General features: G+C 51.2%; 1 protein-coding gene across 1 annotated transcript; it reads left to right on the plus strand.

The window, feature by feature from the left end:
- Nucleotides 1–3,846: 3,846 nt before the first annotated feature.
- On the plus strand, nucleotides 3,847–12,028 carry LOC101840884 (keratin, type II cytoskeletal 78). Its single transcript, XM_040753756.1, has 9 exons — nucleotides 3,847–4,321; nucleotides 4,721–4,935; nucleotides 5,998–6,058; nucleotides 6,466–6,561; nucleotides 7,271–7,435; nucleotides 7,787–7,912; nucleotides 9,545–9,765; nucleotides 9,977–10,011; nucleotides 10,092–12,028. The coding sequence occupies exons 1-9, from the start codon at nucleotides 3,956–3,958 to the stop codon at nucleotides 11,861–11,863; spliced, it is 3,057 nt and encodes a 1,018-aa protein (XP_040609690.1). The 5' UTR covers nucleotides 3,847–3,955; the 3' UTR covers nucleotides 11,864–12,028.
- Nucleotides 12,029–13,862: the final 1,834 nt, after the last annotated feature.

Consider the following 13,862-nt stretch of genomic DNA (forward strand, 5'->3'; position numbering starts at 1 on the left):
TCCTTCTTCAACACAAAGGGAGAAAGGGGTGGTGGATCTCAGTCTCCGGGGGACCCAAGGGATGTATTTAAGCAAGGTCCACTGAGGTGGCAGATGGGAAGCCCCAAGCCTTTATTTCTTTCTCTCTTAAAAAAATAATTCTTTTAAAACCATATGAAAACTCGCGAATGTATCATATCTGCTCCTTCCACCTCCTCTCCAACTTCTCCCATATCACCCTCCAAATTTATGATCTCTTTTTTTTTTTTTTTTTGGTTTTTACGAGACAGGGTTTCTCTGTATTGTTTTGGAGGCTGTTGGTCCAGCCTGGCCTCGAACTCACAGAGATCCGCCTGCCTCTGCCTCCCAAGTGCTGGGATTAAAGGCATGCGCCACCACCGCCCGGCTATGATCTCTTTTAAAATAACAACAGCAACAACAGCAACAACAACAATAATAATAGAGCTAGGGTCTCATTACATAACCCTGGCTGTCCTGGAACTCACTCTGTAGACCAGACTGGCCTCGAACTCACAGAGATCCACCTGCCTCTGCCTCCCCAGTGCTGGGATTAAAGGCATGTGCCACCATGCCCAGACCCTTTATTTATTATTGTTATTGAGTCAATTTAGCTCTGTTCATATGTACATGTGTTCAGGGCTGACCACTTGGGATTGGATAAACTATGTGGGAGAATGAGTCTCCCCTTCTTAGCAGGCATTGACAACCTGGAGCTCTTCCTCTTGGGGTGGGACCATGTAGAATTTTTTCTGTCCACACTGGCAGGTTGATTGATAACTTCATTGTGCTGGTCTTGTTCAGGCAACTGTATTGTTGAGAGCTCACAGTTGCAGTTTCCCTAACATATATAGACGATGCTATGTCACAGCAGATGTCCTGGTTCTCTGACTGTTACAATGTTTCTGTCCCCTCTTTCATGATTTTCTCTGAGCCTTAGGGGTTATGTTGCAGATGAGACCTATCTTATAGGCTGGAATTGGCCACAGTCACTTATCCTCTGCATTTTGACCACTTATGAACCCCTGTAAAGAAGCTACTTTGACAAAAGACAGGAGCTACACCTACCTTTGGTTATAAGGATAAGTTAGCAATTACATTGGTTTAGGAACTGGCATTAGTGTGTTCTCCTCTGGCCTATGGCTTCTCCAGCCACAGGTAGCTGGCTAGGTTTACAGAACCAGGAACACATTCCCTCCTGTTGAGTGGACCTTAAGTCCAACTAGACAGCTGTTGGTCACCTCTAAGATAAAATGTCACTCTTGCACCATTGTGGGGATCCTCTGCGTGGTCCAGAGGCTTTGCAGTGGGTAGGGCTATTGATTACTCTTTCCTTTGGTAACATGCTTAGCACCTTCTGTCACTGTGAGAGCCAGTCCTCAGGGAGGAGGCTTCCAGGAAGCTCCAGCCTGATTCCTCCAAGCCCTGTGTCCTAAGTGTGTGGTGTCTCCATCAAGAAAGTCTTACCTTATTTATTGCCTTCTGGGAGGCAACAGAGGGCAATGCCAACAGCCTCCATTGTTTTGAGAGTCTCTTGGGTAGCCCCTGACCAAAAATCCAAAGGGAGATTTTCTTTTCTTCTAGATAGTCTATGACTCTTGGGAAGTGCCACACCTTCATTTAAATTATTTATATATAGCTTCTGCAGTTACTCAGGTTACACACATTTTAAGATTCAGAGCCAGGATCCACAAATAAGAGAGAAAACGTGGCGTTGCCTCATTTAGTAGAAAAATGTCCTAGCCCCATCTGTGTCCTTGGAAAGTTCATGATTTCAGTTTTCTTTACAGTCGAGTAGAATTCTGGTGTGCACGTGTGTCACACCCTCACAACATTTGTTCTCTTGGTCTTTGAGATTTCATGTCCCCCCAACCAGAACGGCTAAGTATTTTTCACATCTTATTTATTTCTGTGTGTGTGCGCACGTGAGCACAGCATGCATAGGTGTAGGTAGGGGATAATTGGTGAGAGTTGGTTGCATCTTGCTACCATGTGGGTCCCACTAACTGAACTCAGGCTACAGGACTTGTGGCAAGCACCTCTGTCAGCTGAGCTATCTAACCAGTCCTTCAAAGTAGTTTCAGTTTGCATTTCCCTAATCGCTGAGTATGTTGAGCACTTTGAAGGTATTTATTAACGGCTTTATCTCTTCTTTAGAGAACTGTCTGTTCAGAACCATGGCCAGTTTTGTTTTCTTAGCTCTGTATTTCAGTTCTTTATTTTATGTATGCTGGGTATCAACTCTCGATGCCCGACTGGCAAAGCTGTCCCCATTCTGTGGGTGTCCTCTTCACTCAGTCGAGTCTTTCCTTTGCTGTGCAGAAGCTTTTCCGTTTTATGAGATCATATTTGTCAATTGTTGGCCTTAATTCCTGAGTGGATGAGGTCTTTGGTCTATTTGGAATTGATTTTTAAGGAGGGTGATAGAAATGGTTCTTATTTCACTCTTCCACATGTGGGCGAAGCTTTCTTTCACAAAGTGCCTCTGACAGTGATGGGCATATTTTGGAGCTGAGTTTTCAGTGGCAGCCAAGTAGATTCCAGCTCCTCCTGACTCTGGGCATCTCCGTGTGCGCCCCCCCCCCCCCCAGGGTGCATGCAGCTTTCTCTGGGGTCTTTTTTCTCCTCTTCTCTGGCTTCCCTGGTTCTTCATGCCTTGAGCTTCTTTCCTACCCCCGCCTCCTGCAAGGCTTCTTTGTGTCCCTTGAGGTGCTGCCAACAGCTTGGAGAAAGAGGAAGGGGCTCATAACCTCCCGGAGGGAGTGGAAACGTGCTTGTGCACAGTTGTCTGGCATGGGTGGAGTGCCTGTGGGGTTGTAATAATTGTCAAGAATGACTTCCTCATAGCATCTCTCCAGTGTTTGGTAGCTGAATTTCTATTTGTTCTTGTTTGGAGTTGCATCCTTAAAGATCCCAAATATTCCCCCCCCCCCCCCAGAATTCCTCTAGGAGAGGAAGTGAGCAGACACTGTTGTTCCACTAAAGAAAACCCTAGGAATTCAAATGAGAGGCTTGGCAGTTCCCAGGGGCAGCCGATCATCTTCAGGGTGCCTTTCTCCTGGGGACCCTGCCTCAGGCGGAGGCTGGACCAGAGTACTAGATACAGATTAATGCTCCTCTACGCGCTAGAGCAGGGGTGAAATCCATCCTGGGAGAATCCCAGGCCCCTGGTCCTTCTCCCAGCCTCCCAGGTGTAGTTTTCTAGATGGTCAATTCATTTCGTAGAGGGGTGTCTCTCACTTATCTACTGGAGGGGCTTGCCCCAGCTGGAGTGGCCTGGGGTAGCATGTTGGGAGGAGCAGGGCCTCAGGATTGGCTGCTGTTCTACCGATTCTGGCTAGAGATGCCTGCTTGGTGTGGGGCAGGCTCTGTCTCACATGTCACGGATGATTGCTGGGTTGGGCTAAAGGAGGGACTGGGTGCCCTGCTTTTCTTGCCATTTCTACATCGCGCCATGCCTTTGCTGCACCACCTCTGCCAGCCTCTGGGTTGCCCAGGGCCTGTGCTGCCTCTGTGAGCTTGGATGTCTCTCTGGGAGCTGCGTTCTCCCGTATCCTGCACCTCCATGGCGTGCAGTGCCTCCACTGCTCCCTGTACGTGTGCTCTCCTCTCTCTCCTTCTCCAGGAAGCCTTCCTTGAATACCCCCAGTGATGTCAACCGTTGCCCCGAACCATGGCTCATGTCTCTAGATGCTTCCTTGTCTTTGGCTTCTAGGGCAGGGCCTGGTCTCCTGCCTTAGGCTCTCTCTGCACGTGCGACGCACCTATTCCCCAGGTGTGTCAGAGCAGATCAGCCGCAGCAAGTGGCAGACACAGTCACACTGAGAACATCTTGCTCTCCAAGGCCCAGCCCAGGGACGGGAGGGGATAAAGTCTCGTGCCAGGGCCCCAGGGCAGAAGCACACACACCGTGACCATCTCCAGTCTCTCTGAAGCTGCGGGCCTGTCTGTCTCTGCCATGTCTCTCTCCCCTTGCCGGGCCCAGAGGGGCTTCAGTGCTCGCTCAGCATGTTCTGCTTTTTCAGGGGCTCGAGGCAGGGCTGGCTTCAGCAGCAGGAGCCTTAGCTCCTCCAGAAGATGCAGAGGAAGCTCTTGTGAGAGGGTCTGGGGGGCAGAGGCCAGGCAAGGGGTACGGTTTGGGCGTGGGAGTGGAGGGCCTGGTCTTTCCCAGTGCCCTCCAGGGGGCATCCAAGCGGTGACAGTCAACCAGAGTCTGCTGACCCCACTGAAGATTGAGGTTGACCCCCAGTTCCAGGTGGTGAAGACACAGGAGACTCAAGAGATCAGAACCCTCAACAACCAATTTGCTTCCTTCATTGACAAGGTGAGGGTAAATGCGGTCCCTGCTTCTGGGACTCCCACAGACAATTGCTCTAGACAAGATGAGCTAGAAAGAGGAGAGCCGACCTATTCCTGCCACTTCCTGCATCACTTCAGTGGCAAGGAAATCCTCCCAGAGTCTAGATAGTGGCTTTCTGGTTTGCTGATGCCTTGCTGTTCCATGGCTGGGACTCAGGGACTGAGAATAGCTAGGTAGTGATCTCTATTGTCCCATCCAGTTGTGGATGTTCCTAGGTTCTTATGGGAGGGCTCGAGGTTCCTCTGCACAGGCAGGGATGAAAGGCAAGATTAAGGGGCCCACAAGAGGGTCTTTGAGGCTTCCCTTTCCAGAAGCTGTGCCAGGAGAGTTCCAGGAATCTCAGGACCCTGTGTCTGGTTCCAGGTGCGCTTCCTGGAGCAGCAGAACAAGGTGTTGGAGACCAAGTGGGAGCTGCTGCAGCAGCTGCAGGGGAACCACAGCCCTCAGGGCCTGGAGCCCATCTTTGAAGCCTGCCTGGCTAGGCTCAGGCAACAGCTAGAGGAGCTGCAGAGAGAGCGAGGGGCTCTGGATTCTGAGCTGAAGACCTACCAGGATCAGGAGGATGAGTACAAATCCAAGTAGGGAGCACAAGGTTCTGTGTGGTGTCTAGTGGGTGGCGTGTGGAGTTCTCTGTCAACCACCACAGGGCCTCCTCCACGTCCAGAACCCAGGGCTGCATGGCTGGCCTCTATCCTGCCCCTTGGCTTCCCCTGTCCTGATTCACAAGGGTCATCTGTACTATGTAGAGGAGACTCTCCAGCCCCACCCAGGCTTGGAGAGACCTGGGAGAAATGTGGAGGTCTCTTTCCGGAGGACCGAGGCCCAGCTTCAAGGGTCCACGTGAATGGTCAGGACTGGGAAGGGCTGATTTAAACAACACCTGACAGCTTTCTCGAGAAATTCCTGTTTAGCAGGCTATGGGACTAATGTGACTCAGACGTCCTCTGGTCTTGGGTGGAGGGCAGTCAGTTTAGTGCACCCGTCCCCAGGCCCATGGTATGATTTACAGCTGGACTGTGGCTCCAGGCTCTCTATGTAGGCAGCCTGGTGGTGCAGACAACCCTGGGCTGAGGGGTGGTGAGGGCTGGAGAGCAAGGTAGGCCTCCTGCTTCTCCCAGCCTTGGTTTCTACTGTTATAGTCTGGGAAAAGGCCATTTCCGTTTGTGGTCTCCAGGGCCATTGGGAAAGAAACAGGGGAGGTGGGGTAGGGAGAGAGACCCCCAAGGTTTCTGTTCTGATGTAAACAGTCCTGTTCCCTCCCATGAAACCCATGTTGTCTGCTCAGAGGCATCTTAGTGCTTGGAAAACCATCAAGACATGTGGCCTACTGTTGTGAGGGATACAGGCCAACTCAGGGGTAGAGATAGGGTATGACGAACCCCCTGGAAGGGAATGGGAAAAGGGTCAATGGTGGTTCCTAATATGGGGCCTCTGAAGAGACAAGGGCACTCAGGGAGGGTATGGAGTGCAGAGTGCAGGGGTGGACTGTAGCAGGGGAATGTGGGGGTGCAGAGTGCAGGGGTGGACTGGAGGCAGGGAGGGTATGGGGTACAGAGTGCAGGAGTGGACTGGAGGCAGGGAGGGTAAAGGGTGCAGATGTAGCTCTAACCTGGTGCTTGGCTGTCATTTTCCATTTGCAGGTATGACCAGGAAGCTCACAAGCATGCCTCGGTGCAGAATGACTTTGTGGTCCTTAAGAAGGTGGGAGGGGCTCAGATGCTCCACTCAGAAAGATCCACCATGCTCTAAGTCTGGCCCCAGGCTCGGGGACCATAGGGCAGAGATACTGACTGAGGACAGTCCGTCACTCTCCATGGAGTCACTCCCTGCCAGAATGGGATATTTACCTAGACACGGGCACCCAAAATCAGATCTGAATGAGGTGCTGTTCGGCAGGCTCTGGACTTGCTGCACAGTGCAAGAGGCTGGGCAGCAGGGGAGGAAGTGCAGACAGCACAGTGGGCGGGCGTTAATCAGGAACAGTGTCTGGTCTGGCAGATAGAGCAGAGCAGGGTGGAGTGGGGAGAGGCAGGGGGTCTCCAGACACAGTGTCATGGGGGTCAGGAAAGGAAGCGGGAGATGCATGGTTTCTGTCTCCCTGTCCTCAGGATGTAGATGAGGTATTCCAGAGCAAGATGGATTTGGAAGGCAAACTGGAGTCTCTGAGAGAATACGTCTGCTTCTTGACACGTCTGTATGAAGAAGTAAGGACCCGTGAAGAACAGGGAGAAATGACAGAAGGGACAGGATGGGCAGGCTCCCTGGGGCCATGAGGGGAGCCACTAGGAGGGGAAGCCTATTAGGATGGCTTTGGTTTGTGGTCCTTTGTCATTTGACAATCAGCCACTAAGCATTAGCGTGGGAATTCACCATGAATAACCAGGCAAAGCCCTCATGGCTGCTTCTACTAGGAGGCAGGCAGAGCACCAGTCTTAGCAAATGTAAATTCCATCCTCTGTTAGACAGTGACAGGTGCTACGGGGAGCAGGGAAGGGGGGGGGGTGGGAATGTGAGTCGGTGGTAATTGCAACTGAGCCTGATGCAAAAGGTGAAATCAGGCTGACAATGTGAAGGAGGGACGAAGCTCTTCATGCAGATGGTTTCTGGCACTCTTGGCAGAGGCTGTGTCCTGAGGTGACCAGTGTGACTGGGGCAGGAGGCGTGTGTGTAGGAAGTGTGACAAGGAGTGAGAGGGGTGACAGGGACAGGCAATTTTGGGTCTCGTGGGTCGTTTTCCTTTACTGTCCACACTGCAACCATCACTGGAGATCACCTCAGTAGTCCTTACTTTGCAAATCCAGACCACCACTGGGTGATGGGCAAGTGGATGGACATTCAGACATCCTTCCCCCCCTTGTGGGGACAGGGGATAGGGAGCCAGGGTGGTAGACACTGAGTTGGTCTTTCCCATAGGAACTGGGGCAACTGCAGACCCAGGCAGATGACATGTCTGTGGTGCTGTCCATGGATAACAACCGTTGCTTGGACTTCAGTGACATCATCGCTGAGGTCCGTGCCCGGTATGAGGAGATCACACAGACTAGCAAGGCGGAGGCGGAGGCTGTGTTCCAGACCAAGGTGCTGTGGCCCAAAGAGCAAGCTGAGGATGGCTGGGTGGTCACATTCACACCCCAGGGAGGTCACCAACTTTGGTTCTATTGGGGCAGCTCTGATGACATCCTTGAGGTTCAGGGCTCAGTGGATAGGGCTGTGTCCACAGATTAGAAGGGGGACAATGACAATAAAGTAGGAGATAGGCTTGAACCTCTGCAGGCATGTCTACCATGAGCTCTGCAGTGCGGTTGGCCTGCGCTGGGAAAAATGCAGACATCAGGAGGCATCTCCCCGGGTGGGAAGATGGCAGATCCCCGATTCCGGGTTCAGAGATAGCTGTCGACTCAACCAATGGTATTACCTTTGTGTCCTCAGTACCAGGAACTCCAGGCATCAGCCCAGCTTCAAGGGGACAGCATGAAGGAAGTCCGGATGCAGCTTTCCCAGCTTCGGCAGGCCATACAGAAGCTGCAGAGTCAGATTTCAAGCCTCAAGATGCAGGTAGGCTCCCTGTGTCTACCGCTGCAACCACTGCCTGGTGCCTCCGTCCTCCACTGTGCGTCGTTTTCTTCCCAAACAGGGTCATAGGGGGATGAGTAGGGGACCCAGATAATTGTCTGGGACTCTGGATCATGTATTTTGTGGTGGGGAGGTTGGAGACAGATCTTCCAGCCTCTGAATTGATTTCACCAGTTCCCTGTTAACTCCAGCCTTCACGTTGGCTTTTCTGGGCAGAGCCCTTGCACTGTACAGCACCAAGGAGACTGTTACAGTCTCCATCCAGGTGGACATCTAGCTTCTGCCTCCTTGGAGAGAGTGTTGGTTTACCTCTTGGTTCATCTCTTCTTCTGACTCTTCCTCCACAAGCAAAAGGGAACGTGTGTGAAAGAGAGGGGGGAGCCCACGAAAGGGAGATGGGCTATGGGTGAGGCCGTCTCAGGAGACCTCGCTCAAGGCTGAGGGGGTCTGAGGTGCCCTGTTATCCCAGATAGGAAGGGTACTGGCTTACTAGTTATCAAGTTTATGCTCATGTTTCTCACAGCCGAAGGCTGGATTTGAGACCCATAGTGGGTGACGAGCATAGGTACTGCATATCAGGAGAGTATATATGTGGGTGCAAGGTGCCTGCTGGCTATGTGGGCATGGCTATCTGAACCCCCAACCTCACAATTGCACAGCAAGTGCTCCCGACCTAAGTCATCTCTGCAGCCTCCCCTCCTAAATCTGATTTTATTTAAAATTAATTTTATGTGTATGCATGCTTTGCTTGCAATAATGTCTGTATACCATGTGTGTGCCTGGTACCCATATGTGAACCACCATGTGGTTCCTGGGAATTGAGCCCGGGACCTCTGGAAGAGCAGCCAGAGCTCTTAACCACTGAGTCACCTCTCCACTCCCTGCTTCTTAAAGAATCTATTAATTCTTATTTTATGTGATTTGGTATTCTGCTTGCATGTGTATCGGTACACCTGCATTTCAAATAAACACACCAGGGCCAGCCCCGAGGAGCCATAGCTTCTTACCCACTGCAGGTAGTTTTCTTTTTTGTCTGTTACTTTTTTTTGCACAGGCCCGAGAGACTGGGCTTTTCATGCTGCCTTAGAGTGCTGGTTCCCTACCCAGGCACCCATCACCTTTCTGAGAGATGGAGAGGAGATTTTGTTCCTGGTCTGGGGTATTTGTGTAGGGACAGAGCAGTGACAGCCTCTGGAGGATTTCTTCCTCTCTGAATCTGAAATGACGTTGAGTCGCCCACACCCATTTCCGCTTCTCTCCTCACACCTAGCCTTTCAGTGTCCAGTGACTGGATTTACGACTCAGACTAAGTACCATATGATGTCATGAGATACTTAACAGAGTATGCCAGCCAAGACCCTGCTTCCAAAAAGATCATGTTCTGAGGTTCTGGGTGAACATGAAGATGTTGAAAGAACTTCAGTGAACCCCCTGCCACAGGCAAAGAAGCCGTCAGGCAATATTTCCCCTTAGGATGAGAGGGGCTGGGCATGGTGTGGTCATGCATAATTTTGAGCTCATGAGATTAGGGTCTTCAAATTTTACCCATGGTGGTTGTTTTGAGATCCTGTAAGGCTTATAGCTACTTTCTACCTCATTCCTACTCCCCTCCAGAATGGTACTCTGCAGTCTGCCATTGCTGATGCTGAGCAGCATGGAGAGATGGCTCTGAGGGATGCTCAGGCCAAGTTGGATGAGCTGGAGGGTGCTCTGAGAACAGCGAAGCAAGACATGGCCCAAATGTTGCGTGAATACCAGGAACTGATGGGCACAAAGTTGTCCCTGGATGTGGAGATTGCCATGTATCGAAGACTGCTGGAGAGCGAGGAATGCAGGTGGGGGACCTAGAGAGACCTGGGGAAATGAGACTGGGTTGGGGGAGAATGGAAGGCCAGTGCAGGCCTTTCTTTGCTAGAAGGGATTCTGAGATTTCCTTACCCTGTAAGTCACTAAGGGCAACCAATCCTGCTGGGAAGGATTTTAAATTGGAGATTGCATTCATTACAGTCTTTCTTAGTGTTATCCCTCTTGTCCTTCCTTCCCTAGGATATCTAAGGAGTACACCAGCCAGGTCACTGTCTGTGAGTATGAGGGACCTTTGAGAGTAGGATTACCTTGTGGTGCTGAGGGCCTTCTTGTGACTCTAGTGCTTTCTTGGCAGCCACGGCAGAAGGCAGTGTTGTTGTCCCTGGAGGAGTTGGTGGAGGCCAAGTGATCATACCTGGAAGAATTGGAGGAGGCCAAATGATTGTACCTGGAAGAATTGGAGGAGGCCAAATGATTGTGCCTGGAAGAATTGGAGGAGGCCAAATGATTGTGCCTGGAAGAATTGGAGGAGGCCAAGTGGTCAAACCTAGAGGAGACTGTAGAGGCCAAATGGTCATGTCTGGAGGAGGTTGTGGAGGCCAAATGGTCATTCCTGGAAGAGTCGATGGAGGCCAAGTGGTCATTCCTGGAAGAGTTGATGGAGGCCAAATGGTTATTCCTGGAAGAGTTGATGGAGGCCAAAAAGTCATTCCTGGAAGAGTTGATGGAGGCCAAATGGTCATTCCTGGAAGAGTTGATGGAGGCCAAGTGGTCATTCCTGGAAGAGTTGATGGAGGCCAAGTTGTCATTCCTGGAAGAGTTGATGGAGGCCAAAAAGTCATTCCTGGAAGAGTTGATGGAGGCCAAATGGTCATTCCTGGAAGAGTCGATGGAGGCCAAGTGGTCATTCCTGGAAGAGTTGATGGAGGCCAAAAAGTCATTCCTGGAAGAGTTGATGGAGGCCAAGTGGTCATTCCTGGAAGAGTTGATGGAGGCCAAGTGGTCATTCCTGGAAGAGTTGATGGAGGCCAAATGGTCATTCCTGGAAGAGTCGATGGAGGCCAAGTGGTCATTCCTGGAAGAGTTGATGGAGGCCAAAAAGTCATTCCTGGAAGAGTTGATGGAGGCCAAGTTGTCATTCCTGGAAGAGTTGATGGAGGCCAAATGGTTATTCCTGGAAGAGTTGATGGAGGCCAAATGGTCATTCCTGGAAGAGTTGATGGAGGCCAAGTGGTCATTCCTGGAAGAGTTGATGGAGGCCAAGTGGTCATTCCTGGAAGAGTTGATGGAGGCCAAATGCCTGGAGAAGACTGCAGAGGACAAATGGTCAAGCCTGGAGGAGTTGATGGAGGTCAAAAGGTCATACCTGGAATTGTTGATGGAGGCCAAATGGTCATGCCTGGAGGAATTGATGAAAACCAAGTGGTCATGCCTGGGGAAGACTGTAGAGGGCAAATGGTGCCTGGAGGAGTTGATGAAGGCCAAATGGTCATGCCTGGAGGAGATTATAGAGGCCAAATGGTCATGCCTGGAAGAGATTGTAGAGGCCAAATGGTGCCTGGAGAAGATTGTGGAGGCCAAATGGTTGTGCCTGGAGGAGATTGTAGAGGCCAAATGGTTATGCCTGGAGGAGATTATAGAGGCCAAATGGTCATGCCTGGAGAAGATTGTAGAGGCCAAATGGTTATGCCTGGAGGAGATTGTAGAGGCCAAATGGTTATGCCTGGAGGAGATTGTAGAGGCCAAATGGTTATGCCTGGAGGAGATTGTAGAGGCCAAATGGTTATGCCTGGAGGAGATTGTAGAGGCCAAATGGTCATTCCTGGAGGAGATTGTAGAGGCCAAGTGGTCGTGCCTGGAGGAGATTGTGGAGGCCAAATGGTTGTGCCTGGAGGAATTGGTGATGGTCAATTGGGCACTTGTGGACTCAGAGGCAGCTTTGGATCTAGGGGCTGCTCTAGCATCGTAACTGGTGGCTTTGATGTCCCCCAGGGATCTGGGTGCAGTCCTAGCATGGGTTCCTGCTCTGTGTCTGGCTCTGGCTTCAGTTCTGGCTCTGGCTCCTGTTGCCGCACCATCCTGAAGAAGACAGTGGAATCAAGTCGGAAGACATCTGTCATTTACTGAATGACCAGGCAATCATATCCCTTCTGGACCCAGCAGCCCTGCTCCCAACCCATCCCCCATGTCCAATGTCCACAGCCCAAGGCAACCCATTGGGCACTGGAGAAAAGTCAATAAAGTCGGACTGCTTGCTGTTCCAAGTGCTCAGCTGGCAGGCCTTGCTCTGCATACTCATTTGCATCTCATTTGTGCGTGTGTGCCCGTGTGTGCCCGTGTGTGCCCGTGTGTGCCCGTGTGTGTGTGTGTGTGTGTGTGTGTGTGTGTGTGTGTTCCACATGATGCATAGGCCCTGTCCTCCAGCCAGCAGCTGTTTTCACTCCCTTCTCCATGGTCTTCAGGCTGGCCTGGAAGTTCTTTTGTCTAGGCTTTGGCAAGACTCCATCCCTAGTTCAAATACCCTTCAGTGGGAGGGAGTATCTAGAGGTCACAAACCTGAAGCTGGAGTCTGGAACCAGGGAGTGCAACTTGGTTTCTTTCCCTACCCTCTTTCTGCAAATGTTTCTCCAGCTGTTCTGTGCAGTGCTATAGCATCAGTCCCCCTGTCATCTTCCCCTCCTCACAAGCCACCTTTGTGCTGTGTGCCAGCACTGGGGCTCCTCTGACAAGTACCAGGCCCTGTCCACTTCTGCTACCTCCAGCAAGACCCTCCTACCTGTGATCCTGCGCTTCCTTCCAGACCAAGGACTGGCCTCTTGCCACTAGTTCGGATCCCCTGTGTTGGGAACGTGGGTTTGTGGGAGGCTGCCTTTTGTCCTGTTCCTCCTTCCAGTCCACAGCCCAGTGTTACCCAGGGCAGCAAGCCCAGTTCCTGCTACCCTCCCATCACCACTGCAGAGCCTTGCCCTGGCCTTGGCACTCCTGAGTAGGAACATCCCAGCAGGTGCACAGTTCAGTCCAGATGCTCAGCAATAGCCTTGAAATGAGTTCCAAGGGCATTTGCAGGAGAGGCTGAAGGGTGGAGGCAAGTGTAACTTCTATGCCACTTTTTTACCAGCAATTCAACTCTGCCTCTGGCTCTCACCCCTTATCAAAAACAAAACAAAACACAGAACAAAATACAATCTGTGCATTTCTCCAGCCCACATTAGTGGGGATGTGGGAGATGGAGCAGCATGTTTGATGTGGGTACTTTCTACAGTGTCCCCAGAGTGGGGGAGAAGTCAATCATCCCAGAACCTCCTGACTCCCATGAGCCTGGCTTCCTTCAGAACGTCCTGAAAGAGAAGAAAAACATTTCTAGACTCACGTTCAGACAGGTCCAGAGATGAGCTAGAGCTAGAGACATCATTTCAAGTCCCCATGAGATCCCTTTCCTGGGTTCAGGAGGAAGAAACAGTCCAGGGGTCCCAAGCTAATAGAGACACAGGTTCTCCCCTACCAGTACTAAATGTATATCCAGGACACTTAAGCATGAAGAGAATACCCCACTGAGTCAAAATCACATCACTAGGAATGGTAGAGCTTGAACCAAAGTACCCTCCATGCCTCCTGCATGGCTTCTTCCCAGATAAGTGATGTGTGTTTCTTCCCTGCTCCCCTTCCTGTCCTGGGGCCTAGAGAGAGTCAGTCTGGCTATGCTGCCAGCTCTGTGGCCTGGGCTGAGGGATGTCTTGAAGTTCTGATGCTGTGCCAGGGAAAGGGAGTTCCATCTGCCTCCGTGCCACCGCTGCTGGCCTCTTTTTTATTTTCTCAAGCTCTTATTACAATTTTTGTGTGTATGGGTTTGTGAATGTGTGCAGTGTCTGAAGAAGCCAAAAGAGGGCATAAGAGTAAGGTGGTAGTGGTGCACGCCTTCAATCCCACCTCTCACCATATAGCACAACCCCAGACAGGGCAATTCAACTGAGTCCACAGAGTCCACTTAAGCTGGCTTGGGAATGTCCTTGACTGCTGGGGTCTCTATTGTGCTTCCGGTGGGGGACTTCTGTTTCTTTAATTAAAAGTTAAATTTGAGCCTATAGGGTCTCACTCTTCAGGCTGGCTTGGAACTATGTAAATCAGG

The sequence above is a fragment of the Mesocricetus auratus genome, unplaced genomic scaffold (genome assembly GCF_017639785.1).
Source record: "Mesocricetus auratus isolate SY011 unplaced genomic scaffold, BCM_Maur_2.0 Super-Scaffold_100010, whole genome shotgun sequence".
NCBI classification, from domain to species: Eukaryota; Metazoa; Chordata; class Mammalia; order Rodentia; family Cricetidae; genus Mesocricetus; species Mesocricetus auratus.

What these genes read in the sequence shown, in the direction of transcription:
- LOC101840884 (XM_040753756.1), top strand. Translation starts at nt 3,956, where the DNA reads ATGTCTCTCTCCCCTTGCCGGGCCCAGAGGGGCTTCAGTGCTCGCTCA. An exon ending in AGGCTGTGTTCCAGACCAAG is followed by an intron (nt 7,436 to 7,786) that starts GTGCTGTGGCCC and finishes TTGTGTCCTCAG; the next exon opens with TACCAGGAACTCCAGGCATC. An exon ending in TTTCAAGCCTCAAGATGCAG is followed by an intron (nt 7,913 to 9,544) that starts GTAGGCTCCCTG and finishes ACTCCCCTCCAG; the next exon opens with AATGGTACTCTGCAGTCTGC.